Source organism: Zingiber officinale, chromosome 11B (assembly GCF_018446385.1).
Source record: "Zingiber officinale cultivar Zhangliang chromosome 11B, Zo_v1.1, whole genome shotgun sequence".
NCBI classification, from domain to species: domain Eukaryota; kingdom Viridiplantae; phylum Streptophyta; class Magnoliopsida; order Zingiberales; family Zingiberaceae; genus Zingiber; species Zingiber officinale.
In genome coordinates, this window is record NC_056007.1 from 86,327,817 (window position 1) to 86,349,035 (window position 21,219).

The 21,219-nt window shown below is 39.2% G+C and overlaps 2 protein-coding genes across 2 annotated transcripts; both read left to right on the forward strand.

Annotated features, from left to right (window-relative positions):
• Positions 1-1,426: 1,426 nt before the first annotated feature.
• On the forward strand, positions 1,427-8,252 carry LOC122035271 (kinesin-like protein KIN-12F). The gene is made up of 20 exons (XM_042594690.1): positions 1,427-1,517; positions 1,616-2,282; positions 2,604-2,759; positions 2,840-2,923; positions 3,032-3,151; positions 3,240-3,353; positions 3,460-3,552; positions 3,632-3,792; positions 3,861-3,935; positions 4,075-4,162; positions 4,245-4,303; positions 4,399-4,462; positions 4,565-4,630; positions 4,748-4,939; positions 5,216-5,320; positions 5,641-5,876; positions 5,958-6,027; positions 6,110-6,169; positions 6,280-7,854; positions 8,028-8,252. Coding segments are annotated over exons 1-19 (3,825 nt in total). The 5' UTR covers positions 1,427-1,515; the 3' UTR covers positions 7,693-7,854; positions 8,028-8,252.
• Positions 8,253-10,949: 2,697 nt separating this feature from the next.
• On the forward strand, positions 10,950-12,422 carry LOC122034468 (dof zinc finger protein DOF2.1-like). Its single transcript, XM_042593731.1, has one exon. The coding sequence runs from the start codon at positions 11,231-11,233 to the stop codon at positions 12,218-12,220; it is 990 nt and encodes a 329-aa protein (XP_042449665.1). The 5' UTR covers positions 10,950-11,230; the 3' UTR covers positions 12,221-12,422.
• Positions 12,423-21,219: the final 8,797 nt, after the last annotated feature.

Here is a 21,219-nt window from a genome sequence, read left to right on the forward strand (position 1 = left end):
ATGTGGTGGATAGGGAAGGCTATATATAGTAGGATGTCAAGTCGTCTGTCAAAAATTATCAGAGGTGGAGATCAAAGTAAACCCCAAACCTCTCTAGTATGGCTTCTCAAACTCCTTCGAATCGGTCCACCTGACTTTTCCGGCTCGATCTCCCAAACCTCTCCAGCCCGACTTTCCATACTTCTCTGACTCGGTTCACCCAACACCTCTGACTTAGTCTCCCAGATCTTTTCGGTCCAGCTTTCTAGACTCTTCCGACTCGGTTCACCCGACTCTTTCGACTCGGTTCACCCAACTCCTTCAACTTGGTCTGCATGCTCCTTCAACTCAGCCACCCTCGTTTGGGACCTACATCCTACATGACTCGATGAACCATTTCTCCCGAGAGACTTGGGCAACGTAGCCATTTCTCATGGGAGATATGGACAATGTAAGGGTTGGTCTCGAAATGTAACGTAAGGGCATAGTTACAACTCTTTAAAGGGTTGTTTGCTTCCTGGGTGAAATTATACACACATAGACATTCGAACCTTTTTTCTCCACAACTCTTCTACTTTCTGCCCTTCTGCTAATCTGAGCATCAGAGTAATCACGTCAAATTCAATTTTTTCCTGAATGTTTGTAGGAACTTTGTGAGCCTCCATTTCTATTGTGTCACTGACAACCTTCTCTATGATAATTATTTTTCGCTGACTCACTTGACAACGATTGCAAACGGGAACAAACAACTTTCTCCCCTTATGTTATTATATGACTTGGATCAATTGTATGGGAATGCGTGCATAGAATGATAAATTGGGAACTAAAGATTTGATCATTTATATGTCAACTTATACATTGGCTGTGCAATCTATTCATCATTCTGGATTTACAGGAATTACATGATGATTCTTAGGACGAGTAAGGATAAGTGGATGATAGGGTGCAAATATGATGTTTAAAGAGTATCATAATATACATCAAGAATTATGTGCTCTTTTTTTTCGTGTGGGCTTATGTTCATCATGAGAGCTGTCTATGGCTAGCGACACACCAGAGGTTTACTTGTAAGAAATTTTATAGCTATGGTGATTATCTTATCTATGCTTAACTAGTAGAAAAAAAGAGAAAAAAAATACGTTTGATATTTCATAAAGATAAACAAAAAAGACTAGTATTTGAAAAAATGGAAGGAAAAAAAAAAGAAAAAGAAAAAGAAAAAGAAAAACAGTGCATTATTTTCATTAATGGGCCGTTGATTAAAAATAGGCGGCCCTTATCTAAAGTAGCCGTTGTCCTGCCAATTTAATTAAAACGAATAAATGAATTGTGAACACGTGGCTGGTTGCCTTTCCCAAAACACCCTCCTGCCTCATTCAAACTCCACGGCAACTTGGCCGCCTCAATTTCAAATCCATCTTCAAATCTACGCCGTCGATTTAGTTATTTCTCCTCTCCGCAGCAATAAATCCACTCTCAAAACCCTACTAGAAATCGAACTAGTTTCATCAGGATTCCTCCTCCGATTCCTCGTTCATGTAAATTTTTGAAAGCCTCTGTTGTGGATCTCGAATTTCGAAGCTGTTTTCGTATAATTTTCCCTCTTTTTACTGTGTTTCCCGTCTGGTTTTTGTAGGATGATGAGAGAATTGGGGATTTTTCGCCGGTGTGCGAACTCTGGGAAAGCTTCTATCGCTGAAAACAGGGATGAAAATCTCCCTGCTGATTCGATGGCCTCGCAGTTGGAATCTGATCCTTCTCGACCTCCTCTGCAAACGATCCAGGAAATAGTGCAGAACCCTAAATCTGGGTTAGATCAAAGCGCGATTTTGAGGAGGAAACCGGATAGGAACCTGTCGGAGAACCAGACAGAGAAGATGGAAGCTGGGTACAGGTCAGGTTGTGTATCGAAGACCAACCCTACGACGAATGGTGACAACTGGAGCTACCGTGTTTCAAACACTCTGCTTCCGCCTCTCAGTCATGAAGGAGACTTAGGCATTGGAGATGTGAATGGATTGAGGACTCCTCGTCCATATAGGACCGCCGGGAAAGCAGCATTGGTACGTTCAGACTTCAGTTCCACTAGGAGCACTCCGGGAAAGAGTGTTATGAAGCTGGCTAACTCTGGTATAAGCAACACCCGACCTCCCATTAGTGTCGGGACACGAAGGATGAGCTTTGGCATATCGTCCAGAGGCACTCCAGTATCATCCGCTCTTCCTAGTGTTGTGAATTCAGATGAAGTTCCTCACTTTGAACTCAAAGAGAATACATCATTCTGGATGGACAATAATGTTCAGGTATCGGTAACATAATATGTTCTAGTAACATATATTTTCTTTTTTCAAGTTTCATCAGCGTGCTTATGGAATGAAATGTAATATCAAACACAAACATGAGAGCTCAAAGGATAAGGTCAATTGGAATGTCAAACTGTTTGTTGGTTGACTAATCTTTATTACATCAAGAAAATGCCCATGAGAGTTTTAATCAAGACTTGTAAAAAAACGTAAAATTTAGCTATCATCCTTAGGAGGTTCACAACAATGTAAACCGTTGTATTGGTTAGTATGGGTGCTACATAATGGAGACGCTTTTCAAACTTTTTTGAACCTGCATAGGTAATCATTCGTGTGCGTCCTCTCAATAACATGGAAAAGAGCCTTCAAGGTTTCTACAGATGCTTGAAGCAAGAGAGTGCACATAATATAACTTGGATTGGACAACCGGGGAACCGTTTTACATTTGATCACATTGCGTGTGAAACAGCCAACCAGGTATGTGGTTATGACTTAAGGAACTCGGAGCATTCATATGGTTCCATCTGATTTTTTTTTTTTTAAAAAAATATATGTAGGAGATGCTCTTTCGAGTGGCTGGTTTGCCAATGGTTGAGAACTGCATCTCTGGATATAATAGTTGTGTGTTCACATATGGACAGGTACATTGTATTTTCGCAACTATCATTTTTTAGTTTTCTGATCCTTTTGTGGTTTATACTCGTTGATTCTCATTTTTATATCTTCTAATTCATGCATTTCTATTTTAGACAGGAAGTGGGAAGACATACACAATGCTTGGTGAGGCTGAAGAGCTAGAACTTGAGCATGGCGCGAACCTTGGAATGATACCAAGAATTTTTGAATTTTTGTTTGCAAGAGTCAAAGCTGTGAGTTTTTATTAATGGTGCTAGTATTATTTTTTATTGTACCTTCAACAAAGATATAAGCATTCAGTCCTCTTGTTTTTCATTGCAGGAGGAAGAAAGCAGGAAGGATGAAAAACTTAAGTATACCTGCAAATGTTCATTCCTCGAGATATACAATGAGCAAATTATTGATCTACTTGGCCCTTCATCTGCCAGTCTACATGTAAGTTCCTTTTAAACTTCTGATGTCTGTTGTATTGGTTAATAAGAATGATCATATAGCTAATATATTGCCTGTTGTTTCATTTTGCCACATAACATGTGAATAGTTGAGAGAAGATATTAGGAAGGGCATCTATGTTGAAAATCTCACGGAATATGTGGTTGAGAATGCCAACGATGTTCTTAAGCTTCTTATACAGGTTAAATTACATCCAATCTCCACCTTCAACATTTTGCCTTTTGTGTTTGTTAAACGTCAATTCTGAAACCGACTATCAGGGCGCTTCCAATAGGAAAATGGCATCTACAAACATGAACCATGAAAGCAGCCGCTCACATACTGTTTGTACTTGTATAATTGAGAGTAGATGGGACAAAGATTTAATAGTAAACACCCGAAGTGCAAGACTAAATCTTGTTGATCTAGCTGGCTCAGAAAGGTTAATATGGTTTTCAATTAGATTATTTTGTTATCTATACTTCTCCACTAATTCACATCACTTAACAGGCAGAAAACTTCAGGTGCTGAAGGTGAACGCCTAAAAGAAGCTGCAAGCATCAATAAATCATTGTCAACGCTTGGGTATTTATCAGAACACTAACAAATTCCCTCTTTATCAATAAATTATTTATCTTCCGTCATGTGACGGTTGCTTCACCCAATAGTGCCAAAAGGTTGTTTATTAGACTTCTAATAATGGCATTTTCAAATACATTTATAGTCATGTGATAATGGTTCTTGCTGATGTGGCTCAAGGGAAGCAAAGGCATGTTCCTTATAGGGATTCAAGGCTCACGTTTCTTCTCCAAGTAAGAAATACTAAAACTAGTTATCCTTTCATATTTATATCAAGTTCTTCTATTTCCAGTTTCATGTGTATCATCATCTCAGGATTCACTTGGCGGCAACTCCAAAACTATGATTATTGCAAATGTCAGCCCTTCAATATGGTACATAAAAAGTTATTCTCTCCTCTCATTTTTTTTTTTAAAATTTGTGACATGGTAGCCTAATGCACACTGATTTACTTTCATGTCACATGCAGCTCTGCTAATGAGACTCTAAGTACCCTTAGATTTGCTCAGCGTGCAAGGCTCATTCAGAATAATGTAACAGGCTTGTGTTGTTAAAAGTTTTCAGATTTTTCTTATTGTTTGATTTTCAAATGTTAATTTGTTAAAAAATATTTTTTTTCCCTCCTCAATTGTAAGGCTGTTGTAAATGGAGATGCTTCAGAAGATGTTGGTGCCTTACGCCGTCAAATACATCTACTGAAGGTGGACTCAAGCACCTTAAACAATTTATGTTCATTTTTTTCTGATTCTTATTCTTAGAAATATTTTCCCTCTAAAAGTAGTGCTCAACAAAATGCCTCTATGGAAACTTCATCCCAGGAGGAACTTGCAGTTCTTAAGCGTGAAAATGTGTCCAGATCTCTGTCATTTCGCAGATCCATTTTTGAAGATTCAAAGAATGAAATTTTGGATGTTTCTACTGCGAAGAAGTTACCACAAATGGTTGAAGCACATGGTAAAGAGTTGCAGGCTGGTCAAGATTTCAACAGTGCAACAATTTCATTGAAGCAGGTACTTGAGGCTGCACTTTGATAGCTGCTACATTTTTTGACTGCATGGGGTTCTTTTAAAAAGGCTTATCTTTTCATTTATTGAAATATAAATGATAAACTACTTCTTGTCTTGGAGAATGCAATAATGTGGATTAAAAATGTTGATTCCTTCAAATGGTGCCTGTGTTTAAGAATTCATAAATAGAATGTTCATAATATTTTTTGTATTCAGTGAATTCAACTTATGATATAAATGAATAAAGCAAGTAATGGTGTTTTATGATTAAATATGCAGTTGCAATCACTTGAAGCATTATTAGCTGGCTCACTACGAAGAGAAAATATAGCAGATACTAGAAGAAAGGAACTTGAAGCAGAAATTGAGCAGTTGAATTACCTAGTAAGTTTTTTTTTTTTGACTTTTCCTGTTGTCTAAACTTAGTGAGACTGTTGGTCATTAATTTGAAGGTTGAGAATTGATTGCGCATTCATTAGTAAAGGAATATTTGTAGCACCTTCAAATTTACTAATTTTCTAGATTCAATGCAAAACCATAATGCTGAGAACTAAGCATGCCTAGAATTTTAAGGCTGTTTTTGCAATATCATTTCGTGTTTGTGATATGAATTTAAAAATATCTTTTGTTGAAACAATCGCCTAGATGTTGTACTTGCATTTGTATGAGATGTGATGAGGAGCATTACTTGTGTTTTTTAACAGGTTCATCAAAAAGATGAAGATACTCAGAACATTAAACAAATCCTTAAACTGCAGCAGGACAAGATTTGCCAAATGGAAAGCCTTCTGGAAGGTCAGGTGGGAATTGACTCGTACTTGCTGGATGAAAAACGAGCCCTTTCTGAAGAGGTACAGTTGCTTCATGCAAGAGTTGAGGAGAATCCTGAATTGGCAAACCTTGCATTGGAAAACAAAAGGCTACTGGATCAATTGAGAAGGTAATTCATGTACAGCTAGTCGTTTTCCTTCCGTTTACTGATTTGGTCTTTTCCCCCCCATTTCTTGACATTCTTTTACAGGTTTCATGATTTCTATGAAGCTGGGGAGAGAGAGCATTTAATAGCCGAAGTGTCTGAATTGCGCAACAAGGTTTCTACTTATAGCTGTCATTACAATTGGTTGTGTAACATGAAAGTTCTTGAAAGTAAACAACATCTTTTTGTTGTTGCAGCTTATGCAAGTGTTTGATGGAAAGCTCGATCAGCACCTAATGCCAGACATGGAAAACCAGGTGAGTTCCATGTGCAATACATCATTGTTTTTCTACTTGTCCTTTATTCATGTCTCGACCAGTGAATTGTCTAACATATGGCATATGTAATGGTCTCAATATTGCTCCAGGAAAAATCATCTCAGCTATCACACGCAGATACACAGGTCTATGGACAAATAACACTTCAGCAGGAAGAAACCCTGAATTTACACTTGGAGATAGATATACTTAAAACCATCCTTGCAGAGGAGAGAGCTAATCATGCAGATAATGAACTTAAATCTGCAAATGCAACTGTGTCATTGTTGAGAAAAGAGCATGAAGATATAAAAGATGAGCTCAAAGATTCGAGATCCATCATCGAAGTGCTTGAATCAGAACATTTATTATTAATAAAAGAGATGGAAGAAGTAAGAGCAAAGTGCAATCAACAAGTGGTGCTTTTAAAGGAAAAGGAGAAGGAAATATCTCTATTGAGAAACCAATGTATTCTTCATTCCAATGAGGAGATGAAAAACATAGCTTTTGGACATTATAACAATGAGAACTCTCCTATACAAAAATTGAGAAAACTTCATGCTTCCTTAGAAAAGGCTAGAGATCTGAACAGGAAGTTCAAAGATGATTTGGCACCTCAGAGATTTCTTGAACTAGAAGAAGTTCTTGGGCAGCTCGAGATTCAGACTACTGAGGTAATTGCATCCTTGCAAGAGGAACTCTGTTCACTTCAAAAGCAGGTGGCCAACAATGAAAAATATGAGTCATTAGTGAAGCAACAAAGCTTCATTGATTTGGAAAATGAAATGAAAGCTCTCCAAACAAGGCTTTCGTTGGTGACTCAGGAGAAAGAAAATCTTGGACGACTAGTTGACAACAAAGATGAGAAAATAAGGTCATTAACTGAAGATTGGGAAAGATTAGCATATGAGATTGCTGATATACTCTATGATGGAACTACATCTCTTGAAGAAGCTACTGATCAGCTTGATTCTATCACTGAATCAATTCCACAAAGCAGTTGGGTAGGTGAACAGGTTGAGAGGATGATTAGGGGCATATCAGAAAGAGATTTGATTATTGAGGAACTGCATAAGTGCTTGGAGGAGGCACAAAGTTTTAGATATGATATGGAATGGAAGTTGAAATCTTTAAGGGGAGCGACACTTGCGATATCTGAAGCACAGCAACAGGAAAGTTGTGATAAAGAACGAGAGATTTATCGGTTGACCTCCGAGATAGCAGACAAGGTGTCTATTATAAACAAATTAGAGAAGAAAATTAAAGTCCATGAAGAACAAATAAAGAAAGCCGAGTTGTGTGCAACTGTTGCATTGATCATAGTGAACAAGTTTTCAGAGACAAATGAAGCTTATCTTACAGAAATTGAACATTTGAAGTTCCTTTTAGATGAGTGCAAACGAGTGATATTGGAAAAGGATGCCCTCCTACACCATCAAACTTCTTTACATGATGCAGAGAAGGAAAGCCAAGATATTAACCCATACTTGATACAGTCTCAGAAGCACTTAACTCAACCATAAAAGCTTTCTCATGACCTGGAAAGAGCTTGAGAAATTTAACAAAAGAATTGTAAAGAGGAAAGAGCATGGACATTGTAAGTTTTAAACAAGGCAAGAGCTTATTTCTGTAGCTGATGGATGGCATACACTATTTTTCAGGGATAAGTTGCTGATGAACTGCAGGTGTGTAGACTAAGAAAGATTTGTTTATCAAAATGCAAGTGTCCATCTAGATTAGGAATGAAGGAGGACAGGACATAATTAATCCTAAATCCTTTGAATTTGTTTTATGTACCTTTTGAAATTATCTTATGGGTTTTCCCTTTTTCTTATTTTTTGTTTCAATGTAAATCCAGGTTCCTGAACTGAGATCAAGGATAAGTGTACGAAGTCCTCAGCTCTAGATAAGCACTATTGTTTCAACAAAGGATCACATCATCAGCAGAATGAAAAGTGAAGTCTGAAGAGATGAAACTACTCTACGAGCATTCTAAATTCTGAGTTCGAGTCAAAGACAAATGATAACTACCTGTCTTGAAGAACAAGTATGGTTTTAACTACGTGTTAAAATTATTTGGCAACATGATCTCTAAACTGTTGTTTAGATTACCCAGCAGCTACCCTTTTTATACATGGTTGAAAATAGGCTGCAGAATAAGTCCTTAAAGCAAAACCACAAGGCAACTAATGGCTCTAGCTATGATGGTCGTAATATTAAAATGATGCCCATGGATAGTCTTTCCTCTTCCCCTATTGCATCAAGGTTATTGGCTTTTCCAATAATTAGACAAATTGACATTTGATTCAGTTGAGGGACTTATTTATTTTTTGTCATATAAAAATAGGTGTGCTCTTAATTTTATGTGATTTTGTTTCTTACTTAAGAAAATTTAGGATTTATAACTAAGTTTTCTTTAATCATGAATTTATGCACATACAAGTAATCCACAAAACCAAACAATCAATCACTGCAGATGCCATCAAACTAATCCACAAAACCGTCATGAACATGCTCTCATTATTGGAATAATCTCATGCAGTAATCTGATTATGAGTCTGTCGGTCACAAGAATCTTTTTCCCCACCTGCCATTACCGAATCTTTCCTCTTTTCTTCTCCAATGGCGGCTCCCCAACATGTTCACCATTGCCCATGCTGCCAACGTCCCTTCCTACCTACTCAATCCAAATTCCCATGATGTATCTACTAGTTCTATAGCACTGCGTTATGAAGAACATTGGGAACTCTACGAAGGTTAAGGGTGAGCAAAAGTTGCCACCGATAATTGGATCTTCCCTTCATGTGGCAGCGTGCACTCCACATTGGCTTCTCTTTAAGCCTTTTGTAACCGACGATCAGGCGTACTGTGGAGACCGAGGACCACTCCACCAACACGAAAATCCACGCAGACCATGAACGCCAACCAGGAGCCTACCTCTATATTTCCACTTCTGTTGTGTTTCATCCCATTCCATGGGATGGAGACGGATTCGTGAAGCCCTAGGAAAGGCGAAGCTGCCTGCTGCTGGGGGAGCAACCCTATCCATCATGATCAGCAAAGGTACTGCGACGAGATCATGAGGATTGAATGCATGATGGATGGATCGATGCATGGGATGGGTATGTTCCCCATATCATGTCAAAGTCATGCATCGGGGGTCATTTCATCATCATGCTATATGATGGCCGGCACTGACATACACGCATCACTCACCTTCCCCTGCCCTCTCCTGCGCCAGCGTCAGAGCATTACATGTACACGCCATGGATGTGTTCTCGTCCCAGCTTCCATGACAGAGCCATGAGCTAGAAAAGAGAACCGGAGGGAATCTATCCTTCTGTCTCCCTCTCCCTTTCTTTTCTGTCTTTCTTTCCTCTGCCCAGTAGCATGCATCACACCGGTGCTGTTGCTAGTTGAATAAGATTTGAGGTGAAACTGTTCCGTACGGTTCGGCCAGGCCGTGTCCACGGGCAGGGGTTGCGCTAGCTATACGGTTACCGTGGTGGTGGTGGTGGTGGTGGTGAGCCGTCGCTTTCACCGCGGCCTCGGCCCCGCTCCTTGACTGCACGCGCACTGACCGCGCTGCCTCGGAACGCCCACCGAATCTAACAGTCGTAGCACCGCTTCCCAGTTACCTGCTTGCGCCGTCTGCTATCGCTGCCTCCGTGTCTTTTGTTTATTTACACTAGCAAGTAGCAACCATATCCTATCGATCCTCGGTGGGTCCCAAACGGACTCTCTGTCTAAGGGACGACAAGGGAGGAATAGATGAGATTAATCGAACACAGTGGTGATGTGTCAGTCGAGGGATCGATACTAATGGATTCTTGGGTTCTCTTCAAGGATTCCCACAAGTCCTAGTGACTGAGGAACAGTATCGTCTCTGTCTCTGAGCTTCCAAAGGTTCCAAAAGGAGAAGACAAGGATGAAGACCGGCTGCTTGTCTTCTTCTCCCAGCCATTTGGCAACCAACTTTGAACGCTCAAAACGCAGCAAAGGATAGGACATACATGGACTCCATTCTGTCAGTTTTTGCCATGAATTCGCAGGAACACTATGACCATTATTGATGATGTTAACACGAGTCTTTAATTGAGAACTATGACAATTAAGAGAGTCCATATATTGAATTAATCAATAATAAATCATATAAATAAATTGGATGCATGGGAAACGTGAATGCAATTTTCCTGACAGAGTGCAGACGCAGAGGAGACATTCCCATCACTGCATCAGCCTCCCTTCGTAATCATTATCTTTGGACGACACAAATCTTGATTAATAAATTAATTAGATCACAGACAGTGAAGAGTACTAGACCAGACAAGTCGCTCTGACAGCTCTCTTTCCATGCCAACGTCCCTGTTTAACTTAAACGGATCGGCTTTGCAGTATTCTTCGATCCGATTAGCGTATGGGTTAAACGTACTGTTGGAGGAGGTCCTCGAGTACCTGTGATGTCATGGCGAGTGTCTAACCTAATGAAGGAAGATGATGGCGTTCCAATTTGTATCTACTATCGAGGAACGTGACAAGATGCCCAGACCACTGTCCCCGACCAGTTTATTTATATACTTGCTTTAAATCTCATCCAAATCTAACCACCATTCTCTACATACGTAGGGTTCTTAGCCTAGGCATTATGGGGCCCGATCCGACGTGCCCAATAGTAGCTGTCGACTGAAATTTCATTTCTATTATAAATCTTGTGACGAAAATTCATTAAAAAAACAAAATTAAATCTTGTGATGGTGCTTAAGATTTTACAGTCCTCATGAGTCTCTTTGCAGTTCCCCAAAACCCCTCTCTCTCTCTGATTCGGTTTGTTTGCTGAGAGACAACAAGTGCATCCATGGCAGTTACCCTATTCCCCTCTCCATTGTCCTATATAATCAGTCCACTTCACATTATTCTCTTCATAATCCATCGCTCTGGTCCAAGCACAATCTCAGCTCTCAAAGGCTCAAAGCTACTGCATTTCTCTCCTTTTTGCTGTTTTTTCTTCTTCTTCTTCTTTGCCTAGTACTCCAATTATATATCATTCTCTCGATCGGAAAAATGATCCAAGGATTGTTAGGTGGAGTTGTGGAGGAGAGGAAGGCAATTTCCCACCTCATCGACCACTCCCCAACCTCCTCCACTATCTCGTCTCCTTCTTCTTCATTCACGTCGGCGGCCGCCGCCGGAGACCAGCAACAGCAACAGCAGCAGAATCTTCGGTGCCCGAGGTGCGACTCCACCAACACCAAGTTCTGCTACTACAACAACTATAACCTCACCCAGCCCCGCCACTTCTGCAAGACCTGCCGGCGTTACTGGACCAAGGGCGGCGCCCTCCGCAACGTCCCCATTGGCGGCGGCTGCCGCAAGACCAAGGCCGTCCCCGCCGTCGCCACGGCCGTCTGCGGCGCTAAGACTTCGCCCAGCAAGGCCAAGCCGCCGGCCAACGGATCCGACCTCATGCTGAGGTCCGGATTGGGCGGCGGCGGGATGGACAGCGACTTCTCCGCCAGCAGCCCCTTGCTGTGGGCTTCGCCCCACACTTCCCATCTGATGAGCCTGTTAAGGTCCGGCGCCGGCGTGCAGAGCCCCGCCACGCACTGCGGTCCGGTGAGAGTCAAGGAGGACCACCTAAATGCGCACGCCCTGAGCTTGGATCCCCTGAGCCAGCTCGGTTTGGGCGCCTCTCTGTGGAAAAACTACTCCTACCAACAAGGACTGACGCAGCAAAATGGCAACAACCTGAAGATTGCCTGCGAAATGCCGAGCTCAGAGATCCAAGACCTGTACCAAAAGTTCAAATCCTCGTCCAATTACCACAACGACCCGTTGCAGAGTACCCTGGTCGGCAACGCCAATAACGGTTCCTCTGCTTCGTGTTCTATGCTGTCGAATTCCGGCATTGCTGCTCCTCCTTCAGCGACGACGACGGCGATCTTGGACCCAATCCCACAGCTGTCTACTGCAGCGGAGTTCGGTTACTGGAATATTAGCCCGTCTCTGGCGGCATGGTCCGATCTCCCCACTCCCAATGGAGCGTTCCATTAAGAGCTAGGAAAATTTATTACTCACTTTTGTTCCGTTGTAGCATTTGTCGTTTGTTCATGTTGGTGAACTGAGTTGATATCATCAGTCGAATTATAGATATGAGAAATGTGATGCTTGTGGTTTTATGAATGTCTTCGATTTGTGTCCAGATGAATCATCTGCTACATGAACAATTGAGAGTTATTATAATTTTTAAAGAAAAGCACGCATGCATGATGTTTGATGATGACAAAAAGAAGAGACGTTGATTTCAAATTGATGGGGGCAATCGACTGGAAATTCAAATGTTGGCCCAGGAGATAGAGTGTGTGAGGGAGCAAATTAAAGGGCGCGATCAAAGTGGGGAAAAGGGAGGAGATTCATTTTTTTTTTAAATGTAGGAGAGCATAATTTATTCGTATTAAAAACTTTTTTTTTTTTTTTTAAGTATATGAGATAGTGGAGAGGTAAAGGGCGAGAGGATGGCAGCCTTTGGAAGGTGGGGGTGTGGGCCAAACGTAGCAGGCGAATTAGATTCTTCTTCCCCCACCCAACACACACTGCAGCAGCCTTATGATTTTAGAGACAGCAGGAGGAGAGGGAAGTTGGATATGAGCCCGAATCTATAGGCATTGCAATGTTGAATGTCTAGATTTTGAATTTGATCATGAACCATCAATATATTCTGTCTGTTGGAGTTTGAGTTTAAGAGCAAATTGTATTTTAAAATTTTATAGATGACCTTTGGATATAGTTTTGCATGACAATGATCACAGCTACTAAAGTCTTATTTGTGGAGCATTTTAGAGCGTAAAAAATGTCTATAGATTATAAAGATTAAAGAACAGAGTTTTCCTTTTTTCAGAGAGATTTTATTTACGATCAAAACACAAACGAAAAAAATAAAAAGATAGAAAACTTCAGTGGAGATTACTTCACTGCTTGTTTGTAGTAGTTTACGTGATTCGGTGTGGTCGAGACTAATCAGGTTGTTCTCTGAATCCGGTATCCTTCTCATCATCAAGTTAGCGACGAATAACGAACTAAAATATATTAGCAACAGAGGGAATACACACTGGTCATCTTTACTTGTACGAGATAGACAGTATTTATACAGGCACTATATATGCATACGTAATGATACGACGAATAAAGTAGAATCTCTGAACGAATGTTAAAGTCAAGAGTGCTAGTTGACGTAGAGATCAAAGTCCAAGGAAGGTCAAATTAAGCGCCCTTGTCCTAAGATGGCACCCGAAAACTGATTGGAGGTTCGAGATAAATTAAACTCAATGAGGTGTAAAGTGTGACCCCCAAAATCAAAGTGGGTAGCGTCGAATGGATATTCACGGAAGCCATAAAACCCAAATGTATGCAACTAAGCGTCCCAAGTCCTTTGATGAGCATATGAGAAGTTTCTCTGACAGTACCGAGCGGATGGTGCTGATAAGATATTATATGGGTACAATGGGTCTGACTTCTCTCTAAGATCTTCAAGGGACATAGCTTCCCAGGTCCGATTAAATGTTGTATAGATAGATTCTTTGAGCCTTCAAGTGACTAAGACCTACCGCGTAGTTGAGTCGCCAAACCTTACTCTAAGTCTGCTAAAAGTCCTACCTTCCCACGAAGATCTCACGACACTTGGTCTCTTGAAGCTGATCAGATATGGTGGTATATCAGGTCCAATCAGACTCCAACAAGGGTGATTCTACTGAAGGAATTTCATTGGGGGCCATTAAGGCCTCAAACTCCTTAGAGATCAATCTAAGTTTAAATTCCTCATTTACGGGGCCCAAAAGTTCTCTTAAGCGACACATATTCACTACTAAATAATATCAATTAAAGATTTGTTGATCCATTTGGCCCATCAGCCCATTGTCTCATTTAATGCCATGTAGAAGTTTGTCAAAAAATTCTTGAAACCTATCTTTGCAACTTATATTAGATCCATTTCTACCATCCTTACGATGGGACAACCAGGTACCGTTTAGGTATAGGGGTAAGACATGTTACATTATCATAATGGGACACCTTGTTACAGGCGCCAAGGATAAAGGTGTTATATAAGAGGTCTCTTCTCCACGCGTAGATAAGCTCTCCAAACGGTTTTCACTGTTCATCATCATTATTTTCATAGTTACTTAGATTTAATCTCAAAACTAATTACTTGAGCATCGGAATGACTGTGCGAGGATCCATACTTTATCTGTGCCTATAGTGACATGGCAACCAACATGACCAATTATATATCTTCATCGATTTAAGACAGAAAAAGTAACTAGAGCAGCCAACATGACATGCTATCAGCACAATGGAAACCATAACATCGAACTCCCATATGGTGCAAGAAATTGACAGGGTAATTAGGGGTCGTCAAAGTTGCACCGGGTCAAAGATACAAAAGCTCCTACAAACAAGCATCAATCAAAGAAATTCCTGTGGAGCGATCTAAATCTATCTAAGGAAACAGAAACGATCAGGAATCCAATAGTTAGTGTTACAACTAGGTATCTTGTTAATATACGGAAACTAGTTGACATGTTTCAGTCAGCATTTGGAGAGGTGTAAGCCATGGTGTGTGCATCTCTACCAAATACTAATCTATCACAATCTGCTACTATTGATTACAATTGTCAGTTTGTTGGTGCTAATGCATTTTGGCATTTCAAGAAATGGATTTTAGGATTGTAGAAATCGAACTTTAGTAGTTGGCTGGCCCTTAGTCGCAACAAATTTTCGAAAGTTCCTCTTTTTTGCTGATTAGAAGATCACAGAATAACATAGGGTAGATGATGTTAACTCTGCATTAGAATCATCATTGAAATTGTGAGGGAGCTAGTAGGGCATACTCTAGTAAAATCACCATTGAAATTTCAGAATCAAAATGTACAAGTGGACTGAATACCACTTAATTAATCATGAAAGTACTGCTTTTAATGTTCTATTTTCAAATGGTAGAAAGAGTAATTGGAGATAAATTTTCAGTATTCATATTTTGGAATTTATATGAAGTCTCAGTTTCTTGGTTTGATGTTTATTTGAATACGTTAATTCAGTCCAAAGTCCAAAGTCTTAGATGATTCATTGGAAGCCAAACTGTGCTGTCTAGAGTTTTCTCCAGCAGGGTATTTAACTACTTGCTTGATCTTTATCAATGGCTTCCAAGTAATTTGAAGATTTTCACAGATTGTTTCTTAACAAATTAAGTATTTATATTGTGTTTTCTGATTTTGTTGCAAGATGTCCCAATTTGTAATGCTAATCTTGCTAATTCATATGGACCTGCTCCATTTCGAGTTGCTCTTGTGACATCAAGCAAAAGTTTCTAGGCATTGGTGGAAGTAGTGTTCTCAATTGTCACCAAGAAATTCACATTAGTGTTAATTGTCTTCGTTTAAGTGCATTAAGTTGCTATTTATTTCGCCGTTTTGTAACAGGATCAAATATCTAAAGAGGGTTTAGCCATAGGCACAACAGGTGTGTGTGTCAATAAAAAAAAGAGGGAAAACTACTCTCTAATCAAGCATATAATCTGGTTACAAATTAATCCCTACAAATTAAGGATTACAATTCATCCAATCCCACGAATTTGTAATAAGATCTTAATTCTCTTCAAATTAGAAATTACAATTCATCCAATCTCATTAAATAAGTGATAAGATCTTTCCAAATATATATTCAAATCTCAACACTCCCTTTCAGGTAGGTGAATGGATATCTTCCATTCCAAGCTTGCTAATCATACGTTGGAAAGATGCACCTGATTGCCCTTTTGTAAGAATATCGGTCAACTGGTCTTTGGTTGAGATAAATGGTGTACAAATTAGTCTGTTATCCCACTTCTCCTTGATAAAGTGTTTATCCACTTCAATGTGTTTCATTTGATCATGTTGCACGGGATTGTGTGCAATGCTAATTGTTGACTTGTTATCGAAATATAATCTCATAGGACCATCTCACTTTACTTTTAAGTCATCCAAAACTATTTTTAACCACAACAGTTCAAATATTCCAAGTGTCATTGATCTGAATTCGGATTTTGCACTTGATCTTACCACTATACTTTATTTTTTACTCCATATTACAAGATTGCCTCCAAGAAATGTAGGATAACCCGAGGTTGATCTTCCATCAACTAGAGAACCCACATAATTAGTATATGTATAAACTTCTAGTGTTATGTTTCTTGCTTTCTTAGACAAAATTCCTCTTCCAAGTATTCTTTTCAAATATTACAAAATTTTATGAATAACTTTGAGGTGCATCTCTCTTGGATTGTGCATAAATAGGTTGACCGCACTTATAGCAAAAAGCTATGTCGAATCTTCTGTGTGACAAATATATCAATCTCCCTACAAGTCTTTGATAGGAATTACTTTCTTCCATTTAACTACCCCATTTTGTTGAGGGGTGTGAACACTCGAGGATTCATGAATGATTCCTTGTTTTTGAAAGAAAGGAGTGAGTGTTTGATTGAAGTACTCCCTAGCATTATTATCTGAACGAATTCTTTTGACTCCAACATCAAATTGAGTTTTGACCATGTGATAGAAATTCTAAAAAATAGTGCTTAATTATATCAGATTTATTTTTCATTTGGTATATCCAAGTCACTCGAGTACAATCATCAATGAAAGAAACAAACCATCTTGCCCTATAAATGTTAGGTACTATAGAAGGTCCTCATATATCACTATGAATAAGTGAAAATTGAACAAATGCCTTTGTATTATTGATTGGAAAGGAAGAGCGCTGGTGTTTAGCAAGCTCGCAATCAATAAAATTAAAAATCTTAAATAAAGACTTGTTAACCAAAGACGGGAACATAAATAAAAGAACATGAATTGATAGATGACCTAAATGGCTATGATAAAGCCAAAGTTTATCTTTACTGAAAATGGCGGACAAAATTAAAAAGATAAAAAAATAGGAACTCATAACTCTAGTACTTTCACGGTTTCCTTCCCGATGGTAAAAACCTTCTCTTTCATTAGCATGTCTAATCTTCCTCTTCATGCCTAGTTCTTGAAATATACAATGAGATGGGTAGAAGATCATGGTTCAATTAGAATCTTTAGTGAGCCTTTTGACAGTGGTAAGGTGTTTGGGAACAAGGACTTTTTTTACGGTGAGATTATCATTTATATAAACATCACTCTAGCTTGCAACAGTGGTAGTGGATCCATTGGCTATTGTGATCTTCTTTTGGCTAGAGCATGGAGTATATAGGTAATGAATTTTTTAGGATAATAGGTCATATGGTCAATGGCGCCCGAATCACACTTACCCACATGCTTAAATTTAAAGCATTAGGATAACAAGATGTAGAAGAAATACTTGAAAAATCCAATGAACATTTACTTTCTATAGATGGTGCTTCAACTGTCCCCAAGAAATTCTTAAACTTTTCAATATCTTCCTTGCTTATCCGAGAATTTGAGTTTTCTTCCCTGCTTGGATGACTATTAGCAGTATGTGCTTGTCCTTGTTCTTTTTTAGTTTTGCCAGAGAAATTTCTGTTCATGTTTGGAGATCTCCCATTTAGTTTCCAACAAATTTTCTTGGCATGACCTAATTTTTTATGATAATTGTACCAGTGAGATTCCTTTGACCGTTTGAAATTTTGTTTTGAAAATTTTGTTGGCTTATTGATTTCTTCAAGAGGCTGTAAAGTGACAAATTTCATCACAAGAACTGGCCCATTAGAGGTTTGATCTTCAAGCATAACACTCCTCCCTTCTTCAGTGGAGAGGACCGAGATAGTCTCATTTAGAGATGGGAAGTCCTCTTTTCCCAAGATATGTGTCCTTACTGCATCAACTTCACATTAAGGCCAACAAGAAAATCATAAATGCATTCCTTTTCAACAAATCACTTACACTTCATTTTGATATATTGATAGTGATCCAATTCTTTCCATAAGCCTTGCAAGAGGTTTGAGTACTCAGTAATTGTACTGAGGTTTGAGTACTCAGTAATTGTACGAGTTCTTTGTACATGATCACTTTGCTTCCTAGATCGTTCTAATTCAATGAAATCTGAATAATTTTTTAGGATGGAAATTCGACATCCATTTTCTTTGTTTTCTCTCTTCTACATATAACTTCTGTGCTCGATATCCATACGATAGAACCCGTTCAGTTTCTAATTCACTGAAATCTTTTTTATAAAGTTTTTAATATCATGAAAATAATGACAGCCACCTCGACATTTCTCCGTCACAGGCAGGGATTCACAAACTAATTGAAGCTCAACAAACCCAAGCGATATGGTTCAATTATCGTATAGCTTGATCGATCTTATCTTTTCGCATCTTCCCTAGATCTTACACGTAGATTCTTCCTCACTAACCACCGTTTGTTTACTTAAACAGTACGTCGCTTCATCATGAAATGGATCTTTTTGTCTCGACCCCTACAGATCTTCCCTAGATTATTAAAATTTTAGATTTTTTTTTATTGTGACAGTTTTTGCTTCACCATGGAATGGATCTTACGACTCGTAGTCTTCTGTCTAATTCATAATTCATTAAACCCTGACGGAGACGAGCCATCTCCGCTGCCACCGTAGATTTTAGTATTGTCTGATAATTGATTGATTCTCACAGCCGGATAATGCAAGCGTGACATGACAGGGAGAGAAAATGCAGATTCCTTCCCATGTGAAGTGGGTCCTCTTCGAATCAGCAATTTTCTTCGGTTCTCTGTCTCTCTGATTGTGACAGTACCGGCAACCCTCAATGTATGTGTCATTATGCTATGATTAATAATTAACCAGTATTCGTCATACTCTATTATTAAAGATAAATAAGTAACTGAGAAATTAAACTTTTGAAGTAAAGAGTACCATAATGAGGCCACTGTTTCCCCACCATGAAAAGCCTGACAGTAAAAGGGGATCTTAAAGTTCTACACAAGGATCAGTTTATATATAGTTTTCTCTTAAACTCCAAACAACTTTCTTCCTCAGTCCCCAATTACTACTGAGTTCCTTGGCTTAAGAAATGATTGAGATATCCACAATGCTGACTGTGTGTCTGATTCCTTGGCAGTTGGAGGACAGCCATAAGCCATAGACTTAATCGTGATCACTTTTTACCGTGCCTTTTTTCCTTTTGCGCAGAGACAGGTTTAATGTGCTTTCCCCTTTAGATCAAAGGGAACCGGAATACAAATTGATGGAACTCGTCCGATCAATAAGAGAGAATCTCGTCTTCTTCGCCCCACTCACAGCAAATTTTGACCCACCACTCGATGTTTAAAGCTCGACGCCTAAGCAATTCAGAGCGTAGATTATTAATTAATACAAAAAAAATTTAAACTGTGGAAAGGGATTGAGGAGGTCGTGGAATTTTTGTGAAAAAAAACTAAGTGGGTGGGTGGAGAAAGTGGGGGGCAGGGAAGAAAGCGAGAACAGAAGAGGGGAACAAAAAACACGGATGGAATGGAAATAAAGCGAAGGAGAAAGGCCGAGAAAGGAAGCACCTAGCGCGCGGCGGAAGGGAAGGGTGCGGTCCTCGATGCGGCGAGCCGAGACGAGTGCGCCGCGTCAGCTTCCACCATCCCAAATCCAACCCAAAATCCAATCTAATCCAATCCAATCCATGGCCACCTTCTTCCCGCTGCGTGTTTTTATACACGCCGCGTGTGTATTATTATATTCCACCGATCTATGAAAAGATTCTTGATCGGCGACGTCGCTTTTCATTCAAAAGTTAAAAATCTTTACTGGCTCTGTAAAGGCACGCCCTGTTTACTGCAGCTGAAGGAAGAAGAGAGAGGGGGAGGAGTGTTTGATAATGTCAAATTCTGAGGACGTGATTGGGAATAGAATATTTGGTGTGTGGTTGGAGGAATACCAACCGGACTGAGTGGACACCAAACGCCATGAGGTCTAGGGTTTCAAGCCAATCAAAGTCAACTAAAAGCAATGGAAGATCTTACAGGATCATATTTGGTCGTCCACTCAACGGACGGAGGGTCCTTTGCTGTAAGGGCAGTGATTCACATGTTTAGGACTTTAATGTCAACATCTTATAGTGAAAGGAAGTTTCATGGAAGCTTCTACCATCAAATTCGATAATGTTAAGGGAGTTTAAAATTAGGGAGGAGTAAAAGTTTGATTAAATCTAACAAATTAATTTAACTGTTTGAATTTAAAAATCCAGTTCGATTTTTTCTCTTCATAATTTCAGTTTTTGTTTAATTGAATTTAATTGTATTTTAACTAAATACTTATCCATATTTAAGTTGCATGATTACCCTAATAATTCAAAACAAATAAAAAGATAAATGTGTGTCCTTTAGCTCTTTGAAAAATCTTTCCTTCCCTCTCAGTCTCCCGTTCCTTTCACAATAATGCAACAATCGCACCACGTGTCCACTTTACCATCAATTAAATTAAATCTAATTTAAATTATCGCTAATCCAACTCCTAATACGAATTTATTAATTTGACAAGATTCTTTCACCGCGCAGCGAGCATGGGAAGAATCCAGAGCCGTCGCGTATTTAAGATTATTTTATTTTTCTGAAGAAGAAAAGATAGGTTTATTTATTTATTTATTCTTTATGAAAAGTTAACGACATTAATAAATTTGATTCCCTTGTGAAAGCGAAAAGCCTGCATGGATTCCTTCCACACCTACCACGTGTCGATATTTTGTAGAGATTCGCTGACTCGCTCGTTACGCGGCGCACATTCCTCGATCTCAGATACTTTCCACGACCTACCTAAAATACTCCTATCATTTCGATAATATAGCAACTTTGCCATTCTCTGTCCCGCTAAATCATATTTAGATCCAGTGAAAAAATAGCAATTTCTTATCTCCCACGTTATTTTAAAATTAGAATATTCTATAGGATACCCTAAACCCTATCTGAGAGATCTCCAAATCTTTAATCCTAACACGCCACGCTACCTCCCAAAATTAAACAAAGATTTATGAGTTTCTAAATATATTTAAAAGAAAAAAAAAACAAAACAAAAAACGAGCATTGATGGTAAATACGACG

Bases quoted from the DNA above. Each gene is read 5' to 3' on its own strand.
- LOC122034468 (XM_042593731.1), top strand. From the start codon at position 11,231: ATGATCCAAGGATTGTTAGGTGGAGTTGTGGAGGAGAGGAAGGCAATT.
- LOC122035271 (XM_042594690.1), top strand. The intron at 3,354-3,459 runs GTAAGTTCCTTT...ACATGTGAATAG, and splicing joins CTTCATCTGCCAGTCTACAT to TTGAGAGAAGATATTAGGAA. The intron at 4,463-4,564 runs GTAACAGGCTTG...CTCAATTGTAAG, and splicing joins CAAGGCTCATTCAGAATAAT to GCTGTTGTAAATGGAGATGC.